At 41.8% G+C, this 22,194-nt stretch overlaps 2 protein-coding genes across 2 annotated transcripts in view; one reads left to right on the top strand and one right to left on the bottom strand.

Moving 5' to 3' along the window:
• The window catches only part of mcph1 (microcephalin 1), a 62,593-nt gene that overhangs the window by 11,193 nt on the left and 29,206 nt on the right, over nucleotides 1-22,194 (bottom strand). The gene's annotated exons all lie outside the window — the stretch shown is intronic.
• On the top strand, nucleotides 7,960-21,419 carry LOC311133255 (angiopoietin-2-like). The gene is made up of 9 exons (XM_084166743.1): nucleotides 7,960-8,330; nucleotides 13,352-13,507; nucleotides 14,638-14,759; nucleotides 15,093-15,331; nucleotides 15,565-15,692; nucleotides 16,156-16,257; nucleotides 16,429-16,595; nucleotides 19,946-20,076; nucleotides 21,175-21,419. Exons 1-9 carry the CDS (start codon nucleotides 8,049-8,051, stop codon nucleotides 21,333-21,335), a joined length of 1,488 nt encoding a protein of 495 aa, XP_084022869.1. The 5' UTR covers nucleotides 7,960-8,048; the 3' UTR covers nucleotides 21,336-21,419.

Genomic DNA, 22,194 nt, shown 5'->3' with positions numbered 1-22,194 from the left:
ATGACTTAGTACTTGGTGGCAAAACCCTTGTTGGCAATCACAGAGGTCAGACGTTTCTTGTAGTTAGCCACCAGGTTTGCACACATCTCAGGAGGGATTTTGTCCCACTCCTCTTTGCAGATCTTCTCCAAGTCATTAAGGTTTTGAGGCTGACGTTTGGCAACTCGAACCTTCAGCTCCCTCCACAGATTTTCTATGGGATTAAGGTCTGGAGACTGGCTAGGCCACTCCAGGACCTTAATGTGCTTCTTCTTGAGCCACTCCTTTGTTGCCTTGGCCGTGTGTTTTGGGTCATTGTCATGCTGGAATACCCATCCACGACCCATTTTCAATGCCCTGGCTGAGGGAAGGAGGTTCTCACCCAAGATTTGACGGTACATGGCCCCGTCCATCGTCCCTTTGATGCGGTGAAGTTGTCCTGTCCCCTTAGCAGAACCCCCCCCCCCCCAAAGCATAATGTTTCCACCTCCATGTTTGACGATGGGGATGGTCTTCTTGGGGTCATAGGCAGCATTCCTCCTCCTCCAAACACGGCGAGTTCAGTTGATGCCAAAGAGATCGACTTTGGTCTCATCTGACCACAACACTTTCACCCAGTTCTCCTTTGAATCATTCAGATGATCATTGGCAAACTTCAGACGGTCATGTATATGTGCTTTCTTGAGCAGGGGGACCTTGCAGGCGCTGCAGGATTTCAGTCCTTCACGGCGTAGTGTGTTACCAATTGTTTTCTTGGTGACTATGGTCCCAGCTGCCTTGAGCTCATTGACAAGATCCTCCCGTATAGTTCTGGGCTGATTCCTCACCGTTCTCATGATCATTGCAACTCCACGAGGTGAGATCTTGCATGGAGCCCCAGGCCGAGGGAGATTGACAGTTCTTTTGTGTTTCTTCCATTTGCGAATAATCGCACCAACTGTTGTCACCTTCTCACCAAGCTGCTTGCCGATGGTCTTGTAGACCATTCCAGCCTTGTGTAGGTCTACAATCTTGTCCCTGACATCCTTGGAGAGCTCTTTGGTCTTGGCGATGGTGGAGAGTTTGTAATCTGATTGATTGATTGCTTCTGTGGACAGGTGTCTTTTATACAGGTAACAAGCTGAGATTAGGAGCACTCCCTTTAAGAGTGTGCTCCTAATCTCAGCTCGTTACCTGCATAAAAGACACCTGGGAGCCAGAAATCTTTCAATTGAGAGGGGGTCAAATATTTATTTCCCTCATTAAAATGCGTCTTTCTGGATTTCTTTGTTGTTATTCTGTCTCTCACTGTTAAAATAAACCTACCATTAAAATTATAGACTGATCATTTCTTTGTCAGTGGGCAAACGTACAAAATCAGCAGGGGATCAAATACTTTTTTCCCCCTCACTGTGTACACACACACACACACACACACACACACAGTATATTCGGAAAGTATTCAGACCCCTTGACTTTTTCCACATTTTGTTACGTTACAGCCACTCAAGGACATTCAGAGACTTGTCCTGTTGGAAGGTGAACTGTCGCCCCAGTCTGAGGTCCTGAGTGCTCTGGAGCAGGATTTCATCAAGGATCTTGCTGTACTTTTTTCCATTCATCTTTCCCTCGATCCTGACAAGTCTCCCAGTCCTTGGTTTTTGCTCTGACATGCACTGTCAACTGTGGGACCTTATATAGACAGGGCCTTTCCAAATCATGTCCAATCAATTCAATTTACCACAGGTGGTCTCCAATCAAGTTGTAGAAACATCTCAAGGATGATCAATGGAAACAGGATGCACCTGAGCTCAATTGAGTCTCATTGCAAAGGGTCTGAATACTTATGTAAATAAGGTATTTCTATTTTTAGTTTTTTATAAACTAGCAAAAAATTGTCATTATGGGGTATTGTGTGTAGATTGATGAGGAACATGTTTTATTTAATCAATTTTAGAATAAGGCTGTAACGTAACAATGTGGAAAAGGTCAAGGGGTCTGAATACTTTCCGAATGCACTGCGTGTCAATTTCGACCCCCCACCAAAAACAATTGTCCAGCCGATCTGGCATTTGCCAGAATTGCCAGATGGCAAATACGCCCCAGATTCTGGTTGTTATTACCTTAAATTATTATCAGAAAATGATTGGGTTCCAATCTAAAACAGCTGCTTGGCAGATGTGTGCAGTAAACAAGTCACAAAAGCAGTCCTCAAAAAAGGTGACATTTGGGTTTATTTTATGAGAAGCTTAAGCTGCAACAATTTATGAAAATCACTGGGTTGTAGTAACGGGATATGAAATTAATAAACGTTTTTCAATCTCATGAGTCAAATAGTGTACTGTGAATGATTGTCAGACAAAGCATAAACTTGTTTTAAGATTAAGATCACTTTGTCACTTTAAAGATAAACTGAAACATTTTAGAAAGTTAAGGTGATTTTGATAACCAAATGTGATAAAGCATGTTCCCACCCTTAAAACTGCTGAAAAACTAATTTCTGTTAAAACGTGTTAAAAAAAATTGCCTCATCTGACTACAGCGTGCCGCCACTATTTTGATAACGTGTCAATGACATCACTTGAAAGGTTTGTCTACCAGCCAGCCTGTTGGTATTTTATTGTTGTTCCATCGCCAATTGGTCGTTATAGCTTTTAGTTTATTCACATCTTGATCAGGGTCTTGATCAAAAAGCCATGAGTAAAGTAGGCATGCGGACGCTCTACCATTCCCATGACGTTGTTTCAATTTGGCTGCGGTCACATCTCTAAGTTTGTGCTAGGCTCTCGAAAAACATTTAATATGATGTTCTCAAAGCATTTTCATAACATCACGTTCATCAACGTTACCTAACATTGACATGTAAAACAATGTTGTAGGTTGATTTGAGCGTTTCAGTGCCACTTTAAGGTCCAACCAAAATTGTAATTCCGCTTTATCCCAATCCCTTCCGAAAGAGACACACATACACAGGTTGGAGAGGTTGGAGCAGGGGGCTGCCACACTGGGCGACCATGGATCAGTTGTGCATCTGAAAATAAGTTGTCTTTAATGATCTTAAAATGTGTCCCAAGAACAAACTACTATTTAATTAACTAAACATATCCTCTACACTATACACCAGATGTAGCCTATTGTGTCTATAGAGCCTTGTAGCATCCACAAAGGGGCCTGAAGCAGATTGGGTTTTGGTTGTTAATTCCAGGGGGAAAAAAGGCTAGGTCATTGTGTCACTTCCTTCCCCCTGATGCTCTTCCTCCCAACATGAAAGGACTGACAGACAAACATCAACGCCCACACATCTAATGGTGTAGCGATTCAACCAGAACACCTGAACCATTCCATGTTCTATGTTTCTGGAATGAACAGCCTTCCTCTGTGGTCATCTGCCTAAAACGTGCCGCATTTCCTTCACATTATGTTACATCACTTCACTTCCTGTGGTTCCGCTTCTTGTGTGTGCTGGGACCTATGAGTGTGTGAGTAGAAGGCAAATGCAATGCGCTCATGGATCGCCTCAATAACGGAGGATGTTGGTTATTGTGTGGTAGGCCTATTATTATTACTATATGATCATCCAGGCTCTGCTGTAGCCGGCCGCAACCGGGAGACCAATGGGGCGGCGCACAATTGGCCCAGCGTCGTCCAGGGTAGGGGAGGGAATGGCAGGCAGGGAGGTAGCTCAGTTGATAGAGCATGGTGTTTGCAACGCCAGGGTTGTGGGTTCGTTTCCCACGGGGGGCCAGTATGAAAATAATAATGTAAGTCGCTCTGGATAAGAGCGTCAGCTAAATGACGTAAATGTAAATGTAAATGTAAATGGTCAATGCATTGTAATAGGAACTGATGCTTAAAAATAGACAGAATATACCTAAAAAGGGACAAGACTAAAGGACCTTTGGAATAATGTAAGACCTTTGGCTATGTTGATCATTTTCTCAAAGTACAAAACTGTCACTCAAAAGGCATCCGCATTCTTCGGTTCTGCTAGGGGAAAGAGTGTGCTCGCATACCTTTGACATTCGCTTGAAAAACGCAAGAAAAAAAGAGTCAGTAGTACCGCTTGTCAATTTTGAGACGCCATAGCCAGTATACACTTCCTCAAAAGTCAGAATGAATAGATAACTCAAGACATCGGTCATTAATTCTGATGTTTTTGCAGAGGAGAGCTTAGGTCGGGCAATTTTACATCTATACTGAACAAAAATAAACACAACATGCAACAATTTCAATGATTTTATGAGTTACAGTTCATAGAAGGAAATCAGTCAATTGAAATAAATTCATTTGGCCTTAATCTATGGATTTCACATGGTTGTGCAGGGGCGCAGCCATGGGTGGGACCCAGGAGAGCATAGGCCCACCCACTGGGGAGCCAGGCCCAGCCAATCAGAATGTGTTTTCCCCACAAAAGGGCTTTATCAAATCAAATCAAAAAATGTGTCACATGCGCCAAATACAACCTTACCGTGAAATGCTTACTTACAAGCCCTTAACCAACAATGCAGTTAACAAAAATAAGAGTTAAGATTTGTTTTGTTCTGACTAAATAGACTAAAGTAAAACATAAAAGAGCAACAATAAAATAACAATAAGGAGGATATATACAGGGGGTATTGGTACCGAGTCAATGTGTGGAGGTACAGACAGAAATACTCCTCAGTTTCATCAACTGTCCGGGTGGCTGGTCTCAGACAATCTCGCAGGTTAAGAAGCTGGATGTGGAGGTCCTGGGCTGGCATGGTTACACGTGGTCTGCGGTTGTGAGGCCGGTTGGACATACTGCAAAATTCTCTAAAACGACGTTGGATGCGGCTTATGGTAGAGAAATTAACATTAAATTATCTGGCAACAGCTCTGGTGGACATTCCTGCAGTCAGCATACTAATTGCACGCTCCCTCAAAACTTGAGACATCTGTGGCATTATGTTGTGTGACAAAACTGCACATTTTAGAGTGGCCTTTTATTGTCCCCAGCACAAGGTGCATCAGTGTAATGATCATGCTATTTAAAATCAGCTTCTTGATATGCCACACCTGTCAGGTGGATGGATTATCTTGGTAAAGGAGAAATGCTCACTAACAGGGATGTAAACAAATTTACGCACAAAATTGGAGACAAGCTTTTTGTGCATATGGAACATTTCTGGGATATTTTATATAAAAATCACGAAACATAAGACCAACACTTTACATGTTGCGTTTATATTTTTGTTTAGTATAATTAGGATGTTTGGTGCAGTATTTCTGAATCGAATTTATTTTCATGAAAATGAGTAGTCTATCGTTGAATGACAAACACTTCATTGAAGAATCCCTACTGTTGACCAATCACCAATGAAGGGGCACGAAAAGCCCCCAAAAAACATCACAAAATGTCTTCGTAATATATGTACAAACTGTTCCGAACTGTTTCAGATGGGAAGCATGCGGACACCTAAAGAGAGAGACTCAAGCGGTTTCACTCAGAGGTGAAATATGTTCAGCTTCAGTGTTAAAGTAAATTAAGAATTAAGTCAGTGGTGCAATAGGAAGATGACCATGATTGAGAAACATCCCTGGGGTTTAAGACAAAACATCCTCCAAGCGGATTCACTTCCTGTGCAGCCCACCTCCATCGTGTGTGATATCAGCAGTTTCATAATGCTCACATCATTGGAATAGACAATGACTGAAAAACACCTTTACTATACATGACAGGCTGGCTCATTATCTTGAAGATAATAAATGCAATACACTCTCCATAAATCTTATGCTATGTTTAAAGTTAAATTGTGTGATAATCAGCCTTATTATTAGTTTTGACATTAAACTTATTTATGTCTGTCTTCAGCCTGTTTTGGTGGGATGGAGTTTTGGCCTACCTGGTGACCAACAAGAAAGAGTTCCAAATCTCTCTGCTAATAACAGCTAGTTTTCAGTTTTCCCATCCCCACTCGGACCACTCCCAGACAGTCCTAGCTAAATTCTTGCTTGAGAAATTGCTCTTTGCTAAGAAGCTATTGTTTCTTTTTGACCATTTTAATTGAAAACAATCACAGTAAGGAACTTAATTGTTACCCAGAAATGATTTGATATTGAGATAAAAAACAGCTGCAGTGGACCTTTAATGTGTGACCTCACTTTGCACCGACCCAACTCATCCATTCAAGCCAAAGGTTAATGTAAACCAGTTATGTTTGCCAAGTGTGTCAGTTGGACATCTAGATGAATTATGTTAATGTTCTACAACTAAAACCACAGGACTTAATGATACATCTATAATTCCTAAAAAGTATCAAACATGCAAGTAGATGTAGTTGTAGAGATGTCAAAATGGTCATGGTTTTTATATCACTTGTACACCTCGATCAAGCACCTCATCTCCCTCTACTATAACTGAAAGCCTTGAATAGCTGACCATGTAAGATCTCCCAAGGGTGGCTGTACACGCACAACCAAAAAGCAACCACCGAGTTAAAACAAAGCACAAACATTCCGGAGCTTGGTTGGCACCTATGAAATTAAGCCAGCATTTAAAAAAAATCCCCTTTCCTTGAGGCACAAGTCTCCTTGGAAGACAGTTTCCCAGCTAAATGTATTGCTTATACGCCCTCCCTATGAAGAAATAAGTATCAAACCATGCTTGAACTCCTGAATAATCACAATATTTTATCAGTATGGACAAAAAGGCTCCAAAATATATTATTTGAACCTAGGTCTGGGCTCAAATGACTATGCTATTTGGGGCAGTTTTTTCCTCATGCTATTCCATGATAGTCTGAGAAGGCTCGAGACAGGATGCAGGGAACACAGCCGCCCTGACCTGAAACATCCTCTAAAATCAAAGGTGGGAAAATCGTGAGGGGAACGTGGTCTGGCGACATCCAGGCACCACTGAAGATTCTAATCGAAAGTTAACTACAGCACAATAAGCTAATATTCAGGCTACATTACCTACGCTTCAGACATGGCTACTGTGTAGTGTGAGATTATGATGGTTCCCCAGCTGCCCGTCTACAGTTGCCAGGACCAGAGGATGAAAAAAATATACTTAAAAAAAGGACTAGATGAAGTACCTCGACTACTTCATTCCCACAAAGGAAAAGAAGCAGGCAAAATGCACTCTGGACAACAGGGCTCTATGAAGCCAAGATCAGTCTATTTTAAAGTCACATTAAAATGGAGATTTAGCATCTTATCATAATGACATGAAATGGAAGGATGAGCTTTATTAATGTCCCCAGAACCCCAGCCAGATACTCGTCTCCCTCTGTAAACATACTGGATCTCACCCCTACATGTGTAACAAGATCCAGATACAGCACAGAGTTGGAGAATGACAGGAAATAAGAGCTAATGTTTTTTATGACTGAGCAAAGCGATCGGAATGGAATGTGACAACAGAGAAAAGGCTCTCCTTCCTTTAACATTCTCACTTTGACAAATGCCTGTGCTTTGTGGCGGGTAGAAAATATTTACCACGGGTAAGGATGGACATCGCAATTGCAGACTTTACTTGAAGAAGGAAACTGCATCCTGAAAAGATGTTCGGCCATCGGCTTGTGAGAAAACACAAATATGGGCATTGTTGCTTTATCCTCTCTGCCCTTCTCCCTGACCTGTTGATGAAGCGCTCACTCAGGCAAAGAAGATGATATGGTGGGAAGTGTTTAATTAGTGCATCTGCTCCTGTGTGTGTGTGTGTGTGTAACAAGTGGTCTCCACATTGCTTCTTCCAGCCCAGCGGCTCTTCACGGTGACTGGCTACAGGGATATAGTGGGAGGGGCCTTGCCTTCACTCCCATAGCTAGCTAACCGGAGGGCCAACTGCAGCTGAAACCAAGAGGCTGGGGACTTAATGAAAAAGGGGGTAAACGTGCAGTCTAGGAATGACACCATCTACCCGGCGTACCCACTGACTGTATCCCCTCCTCCTGCCTATAAAATAACCTGAAGAATTGGAAGAGGACTGTGTGCACTTGGATATTCCAGAGGAAAGAATTACAACAATATTTAACCTTGAAAAACATTCAACTGAAAAGGAGTGACCCAAAAAGGAGAGCTTTGGGTAACATTTTTACAATAAAAATTTTGTTTTAATTCTTAAAATGTTTTATGTTGGCTTACTGGTGGTCTTGAGTTGCTGCCTGGCCCTGGGGGAAGGCTACAGGAAAACTACAGACCCAACAGCTGCTAAGAGACCGTACCAGATCCAAAATGGCCTGTGCAGCTACACCTTTCTGCTGCCTGAGCAGGACAACTGCAAGACCCCGAGCAGCACCTACACCAACCTGGTCCAGAAGGACGATCCGGCAGAGTATGACGAGTCGGTCCAGAGGCTGGAGCAGCTGGAGAACATCATAGAGAACAACACACAGTGGCTCCTCAAGGTAAAGTCTTCTGCTTGACGTCACACAGCAGCTTCTCTACTGGGAGTGCAGGTGTGTGTTCAATGCCGTCTCACACCCATTCCCATGGTATTATACTTTTTTGGGGTCCCTCTATTTCGTATGATATTTTACATCCCTCCAATATGTTATGTTAGAAATGGTTCCATAAAAATGTGCTATTTGCATGTCCAGGTACACTGGTAGAGTGCCCGCATTTAAAACGTAACAAGGGACTTGGTTCCGGATAACCCGTTGGGTGCTGTGAACCGTTAAAAGATGAAGAAGTAAGGGAATGGTTCTGCTGCTCTGCCATTATGTTACGCCAACTTGAGATGATAAAGATAAGAGACCGCAAGTTTTTGCAGCCTACTGTGCAGAGGTGATGTTACGTAGTGTCATGATTTCTCACTCTGCACAATATGCTTTACAAGTTGCTTTCTATAGGAATGTCACACCCCCCCCCCCCATCAGAAAAGACGAGTATACACACCAACTTTGCAGTGATGTGCAGGCGCGTTATACTACAGTTGCTTTCTTTACTGCCAAGAAGGCTTTGAAAGACTCATTCAGATTTAAAAAATCATCAGATTCTGATTGAGAGTAGTGAACTTGACCTTGTAAGGATGCAGGCAAGTGAATTGTGACAGTCCTACTATTCAAAGGGGGCATCTTCACATGGATTCAGTCTTGAGCAATAAGAAAGCGAATGTGAGCCGAAGTAGGGAGAAAGTAGCCCAAAGGACCGTAAAACAAAGCAGTGTCACAGAAGCAGGGCTGTGGTGGCTCTGAGTGGGTGAGAAGGGCCGAAGAGTGACAAAGCCTCTACACAGGTGCCCAGATGAAGGATCTGCACATCCCTTTCAGCACTACTGAGCCATTGCTTGTGTGAAAGGAACGGGCAAAGGCTCCCTACATTCTTTCTCCCCCCTTAGAGTTTGATTAATGATGAGGTCTATAGAGCTCTGACACGACAAGCACAACTCATTGCCTGATCACACAGCTCGAACCAAAAAAAACAGACCATGGCCTGAATCATTCCACCAGCTCGGTCAGCTGCTGCTAAGCATTGGGGTCCCTAGACCTTTTATCATTGCCGTTTTATCAGAGCAGAGCCCATGCTTAAGAACACTATTTAGAAAAATGTAGTCTTTAAAATGCTTTGAATTTGGCACTGTTAACATCATTTAGCTTTTAAGGCAAAGACAACAACTTTTAAGCTAAGGACAGTGATTGGGCTACTGGGTTTTTTTTTCACACCGGAAGAGTTTAAAAGCCTAGAAATGAAGCGGTTGAAGCGGTTCAAATAGTGAATCTCTAGTCTTTAGACTCCATAATGATCCTTCATTCAGTTCATTAAGCGGTTACTGCCTCACAGGCCTTTATCCTCCAAGGACAGATTTGTTACGTGAGATACATATGCGTAACTCTGCTAAAATCTCAAATCAAATTGACATGCATGATTTATGCTGCATTAAAGTCAGATTAACGTGTGTTTGAGGTTAGGATTCGTCCCAAAGTGACTACTCCGGAAGGAAAGGATTAAGAACTTTGTCATTAATATCTGTCAAGGAAAGAAAGTCAATTTTTTGTTTAATTGAAATGCAATACATTGATGTAAAACAAACATTAAGTGAGCGGAACTAATCTATAGGAGATCTGCAAAGGTTAAGAGGCTCTCTTGATAAAAATGAGGTCGACTCAATACATCCAGAATTCTGGAGGTATTTTAAAGGAAAAAGTAGGCTATGTAAAAGGGTCCTTTCATGCACATTACTACTAGTAACAATTAACAAACAAGCCTTATCCAAAATATCAGTATACATTTACCTAATACATTGCTAATGAATAAAAACATGAAATTGCCCTTTTAACATGAAATATTTCCTGACGCGTCATAATTTCATACACTACATACAGCTTGTCGGTATATTGGCATTATCTGTAATAACAGAGGAAAGGGTCTTCCTCTGAACTTCCCCATGTAAGACCGAGTCAAGGACAGAGGAAATCATTGTACATCAACTGATGAAAATACAATTTATTGTGAGAGCCGAGGTAATACCTCAAATTCTTGCACTGTCCCACACAAAAAAATTGGAAGATAGGCTGAGGGACTTTGTTGTTGTGCCGGTAAAATAAATGTCAGTTTGCGTCACGCTTTTCACGTAAACGGGGAGGACAAACAAGCATTCCTCGTGGAATACTTAGAGGCAGGAGTGGAGTAAACAACTGATTAGATCATTAGCCGTCAATGGAATGTCCCGCTCGCAGTTCCGATGACACACTCTTCCAGCCTCCACGTGCCTTTGTGTCCAGGAACACAGACAAGATGGAAGTGGAGAAAGGAAGACAAACAAAATTAGCACTGATTGCAGCACTTGTCATTCATTACCATGGCAAAAAGCTAAATATACTTCCCGTTTTAAAATTGTCCCAAAAGTTTACCTTTTTGGCAGATGGGTATACAGCCTAATTGTTTATCAAACAAAGATCAGAACAACAAGGCCTACTAACGCCATGATATCCTCTTGCCGTGGAAGACGCAGTGTCGTAGAGGATGCAACTCATCACTCATCATTTCCATCCTGTTTACAAGACTTTCAGGCCTGATTGCCACTCAGGAACTCAATGCAGGAAAGAGCTTTATGATTGGTTTGTTTTAAATCTGGCAGTTTAATTTTGACAGGTTGCTACTGGATAGGGGAACAAGACTCCTGTTTAAAGCTCATATTTATTTTCCCTAAAGAAAACTATACCGTGTGGGACAGACAATAGAGAAAAAAGCTTATTTAAAAAATGTCTACAGATAGGATGTTACAATTATGAGTTTGCATTCACGATGACTGAACCAAACTCCTTTGGAGGCTCAGTCAGCAGTAACATTTTACAAAAAGAGCCTTAAGATATTGAAAGGGCATTCCAGTGCAGTCCCCATTGACAGTGATACAATTTGATATGACCAAAAACGACCATATTAAAAGCGTTCGATTTTCGGGAAGCTATTAATCCCTAGTGTAGATCAAATATCAATCAGCAGCAATGCTGGGAAAATATTCTCAGTCTTCCATTTTTGACCCCTCTGAAACAGAAGTACATGAACTTCCTGCCCCAATTTTTTTAGAGGCTTCAACATCATGTAATCTAAACACTTGTCAAAATGCCTGGCCTGTCACCAGATAATTCTGCCCACTTGTACTGCTCAAGAGACTTCTGGGTCAGACACAAGGGGGAAAGCCATGAACTCCATGACAAGGCTGTCCTGCTTAAAAATAGTAATTCTAAAGAAGAACAGCCTATACTTTCACTGTGACATCCATATGGTAAACAACAGTTTCATACACAATTAATTTAACCCCATCACAATGATCCAATAACTCTGCCAGAGGACCAAGGCAGTACACTCCAATCTTTATGCCCTGTACGAAATAAACTCAGCAAAAAAAGAAACGTCCCTTTTTCAGGACCGTCTTTCAAAGATCATTTGTAAAAATCAAAATAACTTCACAGATCTTCATTCCCATGCTTGTTCAATGAACCATAAACAATTAATGAACACGCACCTGTGGAACGGATGTTAAAACACTAACAGCTTACAGACGGTAGGCAATTAAGGTCACAGTTATGAAAACTTAGGTCACTAAAGAGGCCTTTCTACTGACTCTGAAAAACACCATAAGAAAGATGCCCAGGGTCCCTACTCATCTGCGTGAACGTGCCTTAGGCATGCTGCAAGGAGGCATGAGGATTGCAGATGTGGCCAGGGCAATAAATTGCAATGTCCGTACTGTAAGACGCCTAAGACAGCGCTACAGGGAGACAGGACGGACAGCTGATCGTCCTCGCAGTGGCAGACCACGTGTAACAACACCTGCACAGGATCGGTACATCCAAACATCACACCTGTGGGACAGGTACAGGATGGCAACAACAACTGCCCGAGTTACACCAGGAACGCACAATCCCTCCATCAGTACTCAGACTGTCCACAATAGGCTGAGAGAGGCTGGACTGAGGGTTTGTAGGCCTGTTGTAAGGCAGGTCTTCACCAGACATCACCGGCAACAACGTCGCCTATGGGCACAAACCCACCGTTGCTGGACCAGACAGGACAGGCAAAAAGTGCTCTTCACTGACGAGTCGCGGTTCTGTCTCACCAGGGGTGATGGTCGGATTTGCGTTTATCGTCAAAGGAATGAGCGCTACACCGAGGCCTGTACTCTGGAGCGGGATCAATTTGGAGGGGGAGGGTCTGTCATGGTCTGGGGCGGTGTGTCACAGCATCATTGGACTGAGCTTGTCATTATTGCAGGCAATCTCAACGCTGTGCGTTACAGGGAAGACATCCTCCTCCCTCATGTGGTACCATTCCTGCAGGCTCATCCTGACATGACCCTCCAGCATGACAATCTACCAGCCATACTGCTCATTCTGTGCGTGATTTCCTGCAAGACGGATTGTCAGTGTTCTGCCATGGCCAGCGAAGAGCCCGGATCCCAATCCCATTGAGCACGTCTGGGACCTGTTGGATCGGAGGGTGAGGGCTAGGGACATTCCCCCCAGAAATGTCCAGGAACTTGCAGGTGCCTTGGTGGAAGAGTGGGGTAACATCTCACAGCAAGAACTGGCAAATCTGGTGCAGTCCATGAGGAGGAGATGCACTGCAGTACTTAATGCAGCTGGTGGCCACACCAGATACTGACTGTTACTTTTGATTTTGACCTCCCCTTTGTTCAGTGACACATTATTCAATTTCTGTTAGTCACATGTCTGTGGAACTTGTTCAGTTTATGTCTCAGTTGTTGAATCTTGTTATGTTCATACAAATATTTACACGTTAAGTTTGCTGAAAATAAACGCAGTTGACAGTGAGGACATTTCTTTTTTTGCTGAGTTTATAACCACTCCTTTTCCAGCTCCCCTACCATTGCTGGGCAAACATGGACAAAGGCCCAATATCATGGTATATCACTAAACCATCTCAATAACCTGCCTTCATCAACTCTTCTTCATCCTTACTGCAGCTGGAGAACTACATACAAGAAAGCATGAAGCAGGAGATGTTCCAGATCCAGCAGAATGCAGTGCACAACCACACGGCAGCCATGATAGAGTTTGGAACCAATCTGCTGAGTCAGACTGTTGAGCAAACACGGAAGCTAACCAACGTTGAGGAGCAGGTGAGGACCTTTCACTTAATATAGTTTTGAAAATATATGCTAAATTAATAAAACATTCAAAACCCAATAGCCTACACCAAACAATTAACAAAAATAATAGAAATTAGCAAAATATGAAAAAAACGAATGCTGTCCAACAGGGCCAGGATTTGCTGTAGGTCATTGACCTTTTGTGAACGAACTACACAGCATTTCCTGTTATTAACAGCATTGTATTCCCACAAGAAAGGGTCTATCAATTTGTCAGAATCAGACATCCGTCTGTTCAAAGTCACCAACACCAGGTCCAATGTAGACCGACACATACCCAACATTCATGTAAACAACAAATTGGCCCATGTTTTTGCTGAGTTCAGTTCCTCAAACTGGAAAATCAGAGGGGGTTTTCTAGACCCAGGAGTTCAATACGTCTGTGAGGAGACTTTCATTACATTTTACAGCCACTTTCACAGTAGCTCCATTTCCATCATATCTGTCCTTTATTGGAATTTGATTGTTCTGTTTTTTCCTGTTACGAAACAGATTTTTCCGACCATCTAGGCCCATGCACATTGTGCTCTTTAGAACGTGAAGTGAACCACAAACCGTGTTTGCACATGAAGTGAGATAGGACTGTTACAATTCGAGTTTGGACTTGAAATTGTAATCAAGTTAAGCGCTACTATTACAAGATAAGTGTCTTGAGGTCCTGTATTGTATTGTATTCAGTGTACTGTAAATGTTTTCAGTGAGAGGGAAAAAAACTAAACTGATGGCTGGCTGTGCACAATTTCTTTTAAACTGTAGCTGATCCAAAATAATTGCAGTGAACTGTGGAATTGTTTGTGAAACAGATTACTCAAGAGAAAAACAGGGAGATGTCATAATCCATTACAGATTTTTTCTATCTAGGAAAGACCAATGTTTCATTTAATCATAACACATCCCCAATTGAGAGATTACCTCAAGGGCAGGTTCTGAAATTACGAAAGTAAAATTACTTGTTCATTTGGTTCTTGCCAAATATTACACATAATGACAATACAAAATGGTGTTTACTTAATTTAATCTGTAAAGGGCTTGCAGCAATTACTAGCTCAATCTAATCTAAAATACCTTATGTGGGAAGTAATTGTCTATTTCATCTTTAGGTAATAAATCATACAACTCGGCTCGAACGTCAGCTTCTTGAGAACTCTCTGTCAACGAGTAAGTTGGAAAAACAGCTCATTTTCCAAACAAATGAAATAAGCAAGCTGAATGACAAAAACAGGTAAGGATATTTGTTTGTATTAACAAACTGCACTTTCATTCAGGTGCCCCATCTCTAAATCATGCTTCAACTAAAACAAGGCTACAAACACTAGACAGTAGCCTAAATGTTTAGGCTAATGTTTCCTGTTAAACACATTTTTGCCCAATTGTAGGCTTATATGTTCTGTTACCGTAAAACAATCTGCTTCTTGATAAGACGGCTAGTTGCTTGGATTGGAAATGACAATTGCTGGGACAACACCAACACACTAAGAAGTACTACAAGACCAGTAATGCCCACCAGCTCTGCTGTGAGTTGCTGAGCATGTACCTTGCCCTTGTTCCTCCCCAGCTACCTGGAGAAGAGGGTGGGGGAGATGGAGGAGAAAAGGCAGGTGGAGCTGAAGACGCTGAAGGAGGAGAAGGAGCAGCTCTTTACACTGATACTGAGACAGACGGCTGTCATCGAGGAGCTGGAGCAACAGCTGCTCCGGGCCACCACCAACAATTCGGCCCTGCAGCAGCAGCAACAGGAGCTGCTTGAGACCGTCAACAACCTCATCTCCACAATCTCCATCCCCACAGGTGGAGGTGGGTGACACTATGACAGCGTCTGGTAGACTCAGGAGGGGGCTACATTGGCATCTCAGTGGCATCACTGATTAAGGCCAGAATACTATGGGCAATTCAATTATTGTAGCCGAATGTCAACTGTTGATCAAATCACTACCTTTGAAAAGTCAGTTTACCAGTATGTATTTATGTAAAAGTACATGCACAACTTTGCTGTATTATCAATTTGATGCGCCCTCCACTTTTTGCAGGGAACAAGCCTACCATGATGCAGGATACACCGACCACGTACCCAGACTGTGCTGCGGTCTACAAGTCGGGGAACACAGACAGTGGAGTCTACTCACTGACCCTTCCCAACACTACACAGGAGATTAAGGTAGAATTAAACTCTGATGTTATTGGTCCCATTCAAGCTATAAGCTCCCAACATTAAATCAATGTACAATCATATGCAGACTAGTTAAAAAATAATTTCTCTAACACCACAGCCAATTAATTGTCTTGCAAATGTGTGTAATAATAACATGTGAATAAAATGTTGCCTATGTCCAACGACGGCATAGATTCCCTTTAATTCAGAGTAAATTCAAATGTTCTCAGCCTTTGGTTTGTTTTGTGCATGCCCGAGCTCGAGTAGGGATCTCCTTAGATACTTTTCAGTAGTCAGAGTTAGACTCTGGCACATCACTTGTTTTAAGAAACCTCCCATTCCTTTCAACTAGACAGAGAGGAGACTGCTTTTGTCAAGTTTGCTGCTGAAGTCGAAAGTCCCTCAGTGTAGTCAAAAATCTGAATTTACTATCATTGATAGCTGGAGTAATCCGTTTTTTTGTTTGAAGGCTTACTGTGACATGGAGACAGAGGGGGGTGGATGGACAGTACTACAAAAACGATTTGATGGCCGTGTTGACTTTCACCGTACATGGAAAGAGTACAAAATGGTGAGAGCTAAAGGAAATTATCCCAGTCCCACAGCACAAAACTTAGATAACACTGGCAAGTGGCAACAAACAGCAAATTTTTTTGTTGTTAAAATATCTCAGAATGCAACTCAACTGTGACATTGTGATCATGCAAAAGGTGATTAATTATGTTTTATGTTCCTTCAAAAGGGCTTCGGAAACCCTTCAGGTGAATACTGGTTGGGAAATGAGTTTGTTTCGATACTGACCAATCAGCACCCATACGTCTTGAGAATACAGATGATGGATTGGGAGGAAAACACAGGATTCTCACTATATGACCAGTTCTCTCTAGGCAGTGAAGCAGAAAACTACAGGTAGGCCTAGGTTTCCCAGGTGTGGTGTATAAATGTAGGCTACTTACACTACCGGTCAAAAGTTTTAGAACACCTACTCATTCAAGGGTTTTTCTTTCTTTTTACTATTTTCTACATTGTAGAATAATAGTGAAGACATCACAACTATTAAATAACACATATGGAATCATGTAGTAACCAAAAAAGTGTTAAACAAATCTAAATATATTTTATATTTGAGATTCTTCAAATAGCCACCCTTTGCCTTCATGACAGCTTTGCACACTCTTGACATTCTCTCAACCATCTTCACCTGGAATGCTTTTCCAACAGTCTTAAAGGAGTTCCCACATATGCTGAGCACTTGTTGGCTGATTTTCCTTCACTCTGCGGTCCGACTCATCCCAAACCATCTCAATTTGGTTGAGGTCAGCGGATTGTGGAGGCCAGGTCATCTGATGCAGCACTCCATCACTGTCCTCCTTGGTAAAATAGCCCTTACACAGCCTGGAGGTGTGTTGGGTCATTGTCCTATTGAAAAACAAATGATCGTCCCACTAAGCCCAAATCAGATGGGATGGCGTATCGCTGCAGAATGCTGTGGTAGCCATGCTGGTTAAGTGTGCCTTGAATTCTAAATAAATCACAGACAGTGTCACCAGCAAAGCACCCCCACACCATAACACCACCTCCATGCTTTACGGTGGGAAATACACATGCAGAGATCATCCGTTCACCCACACCGCATCTCACAAAGACACGGCGGTTGGAACCAAACATTTCTGAGGCTGGTATCTAATGACCTTATGCTCTGTAGCAGAGGTAACTCTGGGTCTTCCATTCCTGTGGCGGTCCTCATGAGAGCCAGTTTCATCATAGCGCTTGATGGTTTTTTTGACTGCAATTGAAGAAACTTTCAAAGTTCTTGAAATGTTCCGTATTGACTGACCTTCATGTCTTAAAGTAATGATGGACTGTCGTTTCTCTTTGCTTATTTGAGCTGTTCTTGACATAATATGGACTTGGTCTTTTACCAAATAGGGCTATCGTCTGTATAAATGCATTCCAGGAGACTACCTCATGAAGCTGGTTGAGAGAATGCCAAGAGTGTGCAAAGCTGTCAAGGCAAAGGGTGGCTATTTGAAGAATCTGAAATCTGAAATATATTTTGATTTGTTTAACACTTTTTTGGTTACTACATGATTCCATGTGTTATTTCATAGTTTTGATGTCTTCACTATTATTCTACAATGTAGAAAATAGTAAAAATAAAAACCCTTGAATGAGTAGGTGTTCTAAAACTTTTGGCCAGTAGTGTATGTGATGTAAAAACAATGTTGGGGGAGTCTGTGTGGAGGACCATTGAATATAGGTGATAACTTATTACTTTGCGATGTGGAAAGAAATATATCATAGCTGCATGACAGAGTCAATTACTCAAGATGTTTTGATATCGTAATGTTAAAGTAATTATAATGAAATGGTGTGCAAGTCATGTTCTTGAAAATCAACAAATGACAAACAAAACATTTACCTTGCCTGAAAATATACATCAATATATGGGGTGGGAGGGTCACCAGTCCAAAACAAATGTGCTGTCAACTGGAAAATGGTTTGGATCTGTGAAACTAGGTAACAGAAGGCTAAAATGAATCGGTCTCGTAAACATTAAATCTGTACCCCAAGACATCACCAGTGCCTGCTATTTACTTGCAGAAGGAAAAGTATAAAAACCACTGCTGTGGTCATCGCAATAGGACCAGCTGGATGGCAAAAACAGTGCTAATAGTACCTCAAAAGTAATAATCAATCAAAAAATAACTATTGACCATGCCAAAAGAGTTGAAAAGGAAAGTTTTGAGTGAGGAAAAGGAGGATTCAATTCTGGCAGAGGGATACAGTGAGCGTCGGGTTGCTTCCATCCTTACAATTTCAAAGACTGCAGTTCATAAGAACAAGGTCAAGCAGCAGACATTGGGGACAACAAAGCTACAGACCGGCAGAGGGCGAAAACGACTCTACTGACCGGGATGACCGCCAACTCATTCGAATGTCACTCAACAACCGTAGGATGACATCAAGTGACCTACAAAAAGAATGGCAAACGGCAGCTGGGGTGAAGTGCATGGCGAGGACGGTTCGAAACAGGCTCCTAGGGGCAGGGCTGAAGTCGTGCAAAGCTAGAAAAAAGCCCTTCATCAATGAGAAGCAAAGAAGAGCCAGGCTGAGGTTTGCAAAATACCATAAGGATTGGACCGTAGAGGACTGGAGTAAGGTCATCTTCTCTGATGAGTCCAATTTTCAGCTTTGCCCAACACCTGGTCATTTAATGGTTAGACGGAGACCTGGAGAGGCCTACAAGCCACAGTGTCTCGCACCCACTGTGAAATTTGGTGGAGGATCGGTGATGATCTGGGGGTGCTTCAGCAAGGCTGGAATCGGGCAGATTTGTCTTTGTGAAGGACGCATGAATCAAGCCACGTACAAGGTTGTCCTGCAAGAAAACTTGCTTCCTTTTGCTCTGACATTGTTGCCCCAACTCTGAGGATTGGTTTTTCCAGCAGGACAATGCGCCATGCCACACAGCCAGGTCAATCAAGGTGTGGATGGAGGACCACCAGATCAAGACCCTGTCATGGCCAGCCCAATCTCCAGACCTGAACCCCATTGAAAACTTCTGGAATGTGATCAAGAGGAAGATGGATGGTCACAAGCCATCAAACAAAGCCGAGCTGCTTGAATTTTTGCGCCAGGAGTGGCAGAAAGTCACCCAACATCAATGTGAAAGACTGGTGGAGAGCATGCCAAGACGCATGAAAGCTGTGATTGAAAATCAGGGTTATTCCACCAAATATTGATTTCTGAACTCTTCCTAAGTTAAAACATTACTATTATGTTGTTTAAAAATGAACATGAACTTATTTTCTTTGCATTATTCGAGGTCTGACAATACTATATTTTTTGTTATTTTGACCAGTTGTCATTTTCTGCAAATAAATGCTCTAAATGACAATATTTTTATTAGGAATTTGGGAGAAATGATGTCAGTAGTTTATAGAATAAAACAAAATGTTATTTTTACCCAAACACATACCTATAAATAGTAAAACCAAATTTTTCCGCAGCTGTATAATATATATAATTTTGGGGATGGTAAAACGTTTTCGGTGTAAACCATATATAATGTAGAAAAGATAATGGAGCCATATATTTTTTAATAACATCATCTTTGAGAACTAACACACACCAAAATAAAAACTAGTCAAAATCATTGCCACCACTGCTGAAATAAAACCTAGGGCAAACACTTTTGAGGAATAGCAATCATGTACTTCCTCCTCACAATGTATTTCTCCGTTTTCATTTCACAGGATACACCTTAAAGGCTACAGCGGCACAGCAGGCAAAATTAGTAGCCTTGGTCAGCCGGGAAGTGATTTCAGCACAAAAGATGCAGACAACGACAAATGTGTTTGCAAATGCTCACAATTGACAACAGGAGGTAAGGAACAGGTTCATTTGCATACCACCTTAGCGTTTTCACTAGCCTTTATTAAGAAGATAAATTATTCCCTCCATTTTCACATTAACTGAAGTGCACAGCCTCGAAGAATTAGCTGAGTTAATCACTGATCAGCTCATTTGGGAATTCTGCCCCTGCAACGGCTGACATTAATAGTCTGGGAAATGAGGATTTTTTCCCCTCTCTCTCTCGGAGCTCAGAATAGAGGTCCGGCTCCATGCCACTGATATTTGGGACTGCTTTGGGGCCAGACTTGGACTCCTTCAGTGTATCGGTGTCTGCTTACTCGACATATGAGAGGGTCTCCTCCAAATGAGAGGGTCCCCTCAGAAGTCTCGCACAGAGGAATCCCTCCACCTCAGGGAATTGTTGGGGATAACCAGCTGCATATTAACTAAGATGACAGACACCCGGGGGGGAATGACCTGCACTAGCTTGCACTCCATGTGATAACAATCCAGACCTTCCCATTTACAGTGGCTTGTGAAAGTATTCACCCCCTTGGCATTTTTCCTATTTTGTTGCCTTACAACCTGGAATTAAAATGGATTTTTGGGTGAGTTTGTATCATTTGATTTACACAACATGCCTATCACTTTGAAGATGCAAAATATATTTTATTGTGAAGCAAACAAGAAATAAGACAAAAAAACTGAAAACTTGAGTGCGCATAACTATTCACCCCCCCCAAAGTCAAAACTTTGTAGAGTCACCTTTTGGAGCAATTACAACAAGTTATATTTTTCATTTCACTTCATCAATTTGGACTATTTTGTGTATGTCCATTACATGAAATCCAAATAAAAATCTATTTAAATTACAGGTTGTAATTCAACAAAATAGGAAAAGAGCCAAGGGGGATAAATACTTTTGCAAGGCACTGTAACTCAATGAAACTGGGGGTACGAACTAGGGGTACAAAAGTGTGCAAGTTTGAAGTAATGTGATAATTCAAAGCATCAATGTTAAAAGGTGAAGCACAGTTACTAATTGGGCTTGTTGTCTTATCGACAATGCACCCGATGCACATCCTGAAAACCCTCAGACTGACAATCTCTTTTTTTTCTGCTTTCCTAGGCTGGTGGTTTGACGCCTGCGGCCCCTCCAACTTGAATGGAATATTTTTCCAGCAGGGCCAGAACTCAAATCGATTCAATGGAATCAAATGGTACTACTGGAAAGGCTCAGGCTACTCACTGAAGTCCACTACAATTATGATCAGACCAGTAGACTTCTGAGGCTGTCCCAGAGACATGCCTCTCACAGACATGCATAGAATGGAGAGCAGAGCTCTGTCACTCTGAGAAACAACTACACAGACAAGAAAGACAAACAAAAAAGACCAAAGAGACTGAAGTGCTCCATAACAGCAACCTCATCACTTCCAAGCATTCCACAAGGGAAGGAACAATTCAGCAATTTTTTAACAACTTTTGTACAAAATGGACAGGTGAAGACTAGCAGAAAAGTCTATGAACTATCTATACTCAGAAATATATGGACTTTGGACTGCATAACCAACTGGGACAAGGCAGTCAAAAGATGACACATTGGAAATCTTGTATTTATAGCAAACTGGAACTGTGGTAGAGATAACAGTATTGTTTTCTATTAATTAGCAATACTAGGGGAAATGTCAGTGTGTAACACATTGCAAGGTTGACAAAGTCAATTTTGTAATAACGCTATTTCACCCCATTACATTTGATACAATGAATTGGAAAATAAATTAGATTTGTAATGTAAAATAAAATGTAGCAATAGCCCTAACACTAAAAGCAAAGAAAACTGGGGTACAAAGCGCAATACTTCGTATCAAATATGAACATAATGCAAAAAGGCAATCAGTAATGAATCTACGGCTTTTCTTTATTACAGCAATTGTACATACTCCGTGCCTTCAGAAAGTATTCATACCCCTTGACTTACTCCCAAAAATGTTTTTGTTACAGCCTGAATTCAAAATGGATTAAATAGATTTCTCACCCATCTACACACAATACCCCATTTACATTTTACATTTTAGTCATTTAGCAGACGCTCTTATCCAGAGCGACTTACAGTTAGTGAGTGCATACATTATTTATTTTTCATACT

The sequence above is a fragment of the Coregonus lavaretus genome, assembly GCF_964263955.1.
Source record: "Coregonus lavaretus genome assembly, chromosome: 1".
NCBI lineage: Eukaryota > Metazoa > Chordata > Actinopteri > Salmoniformes > Salmonidae > Coregonus > Coregonus lavaretus.
This window is presented reverse-complemented; position numbering and strand designations above follow the sequence as displayed.

What these genes read in the sequence shown, in the direction of transcription:
- LOC311133255 (XM_084166743.1), top strand. Translation starts at nt 8,049, where the DNA reads ATGTTTTATGTTGGCTTACTGGTGGTCTTGAGTTGCTGCCTGGCCCTG. An exon ending in AAGCTGAATGACAAAAACAG is followed by an intron (nt 14,760 to 15,092) that starts GTAAGGATATTT and finishes GTTCCTCCCCAG; the next exon opens with CTACCTGGAGAAGAGGGTGG. An exon ending in CTCACAATTGACAACAGGAG is followed by an intron (nt 20,077 to 21,174) that starts GTAAGGAACAGG and finishes CTGCTTTCCTAG; the next exon opens with GCTGGTGGTTTGACGCCTGC.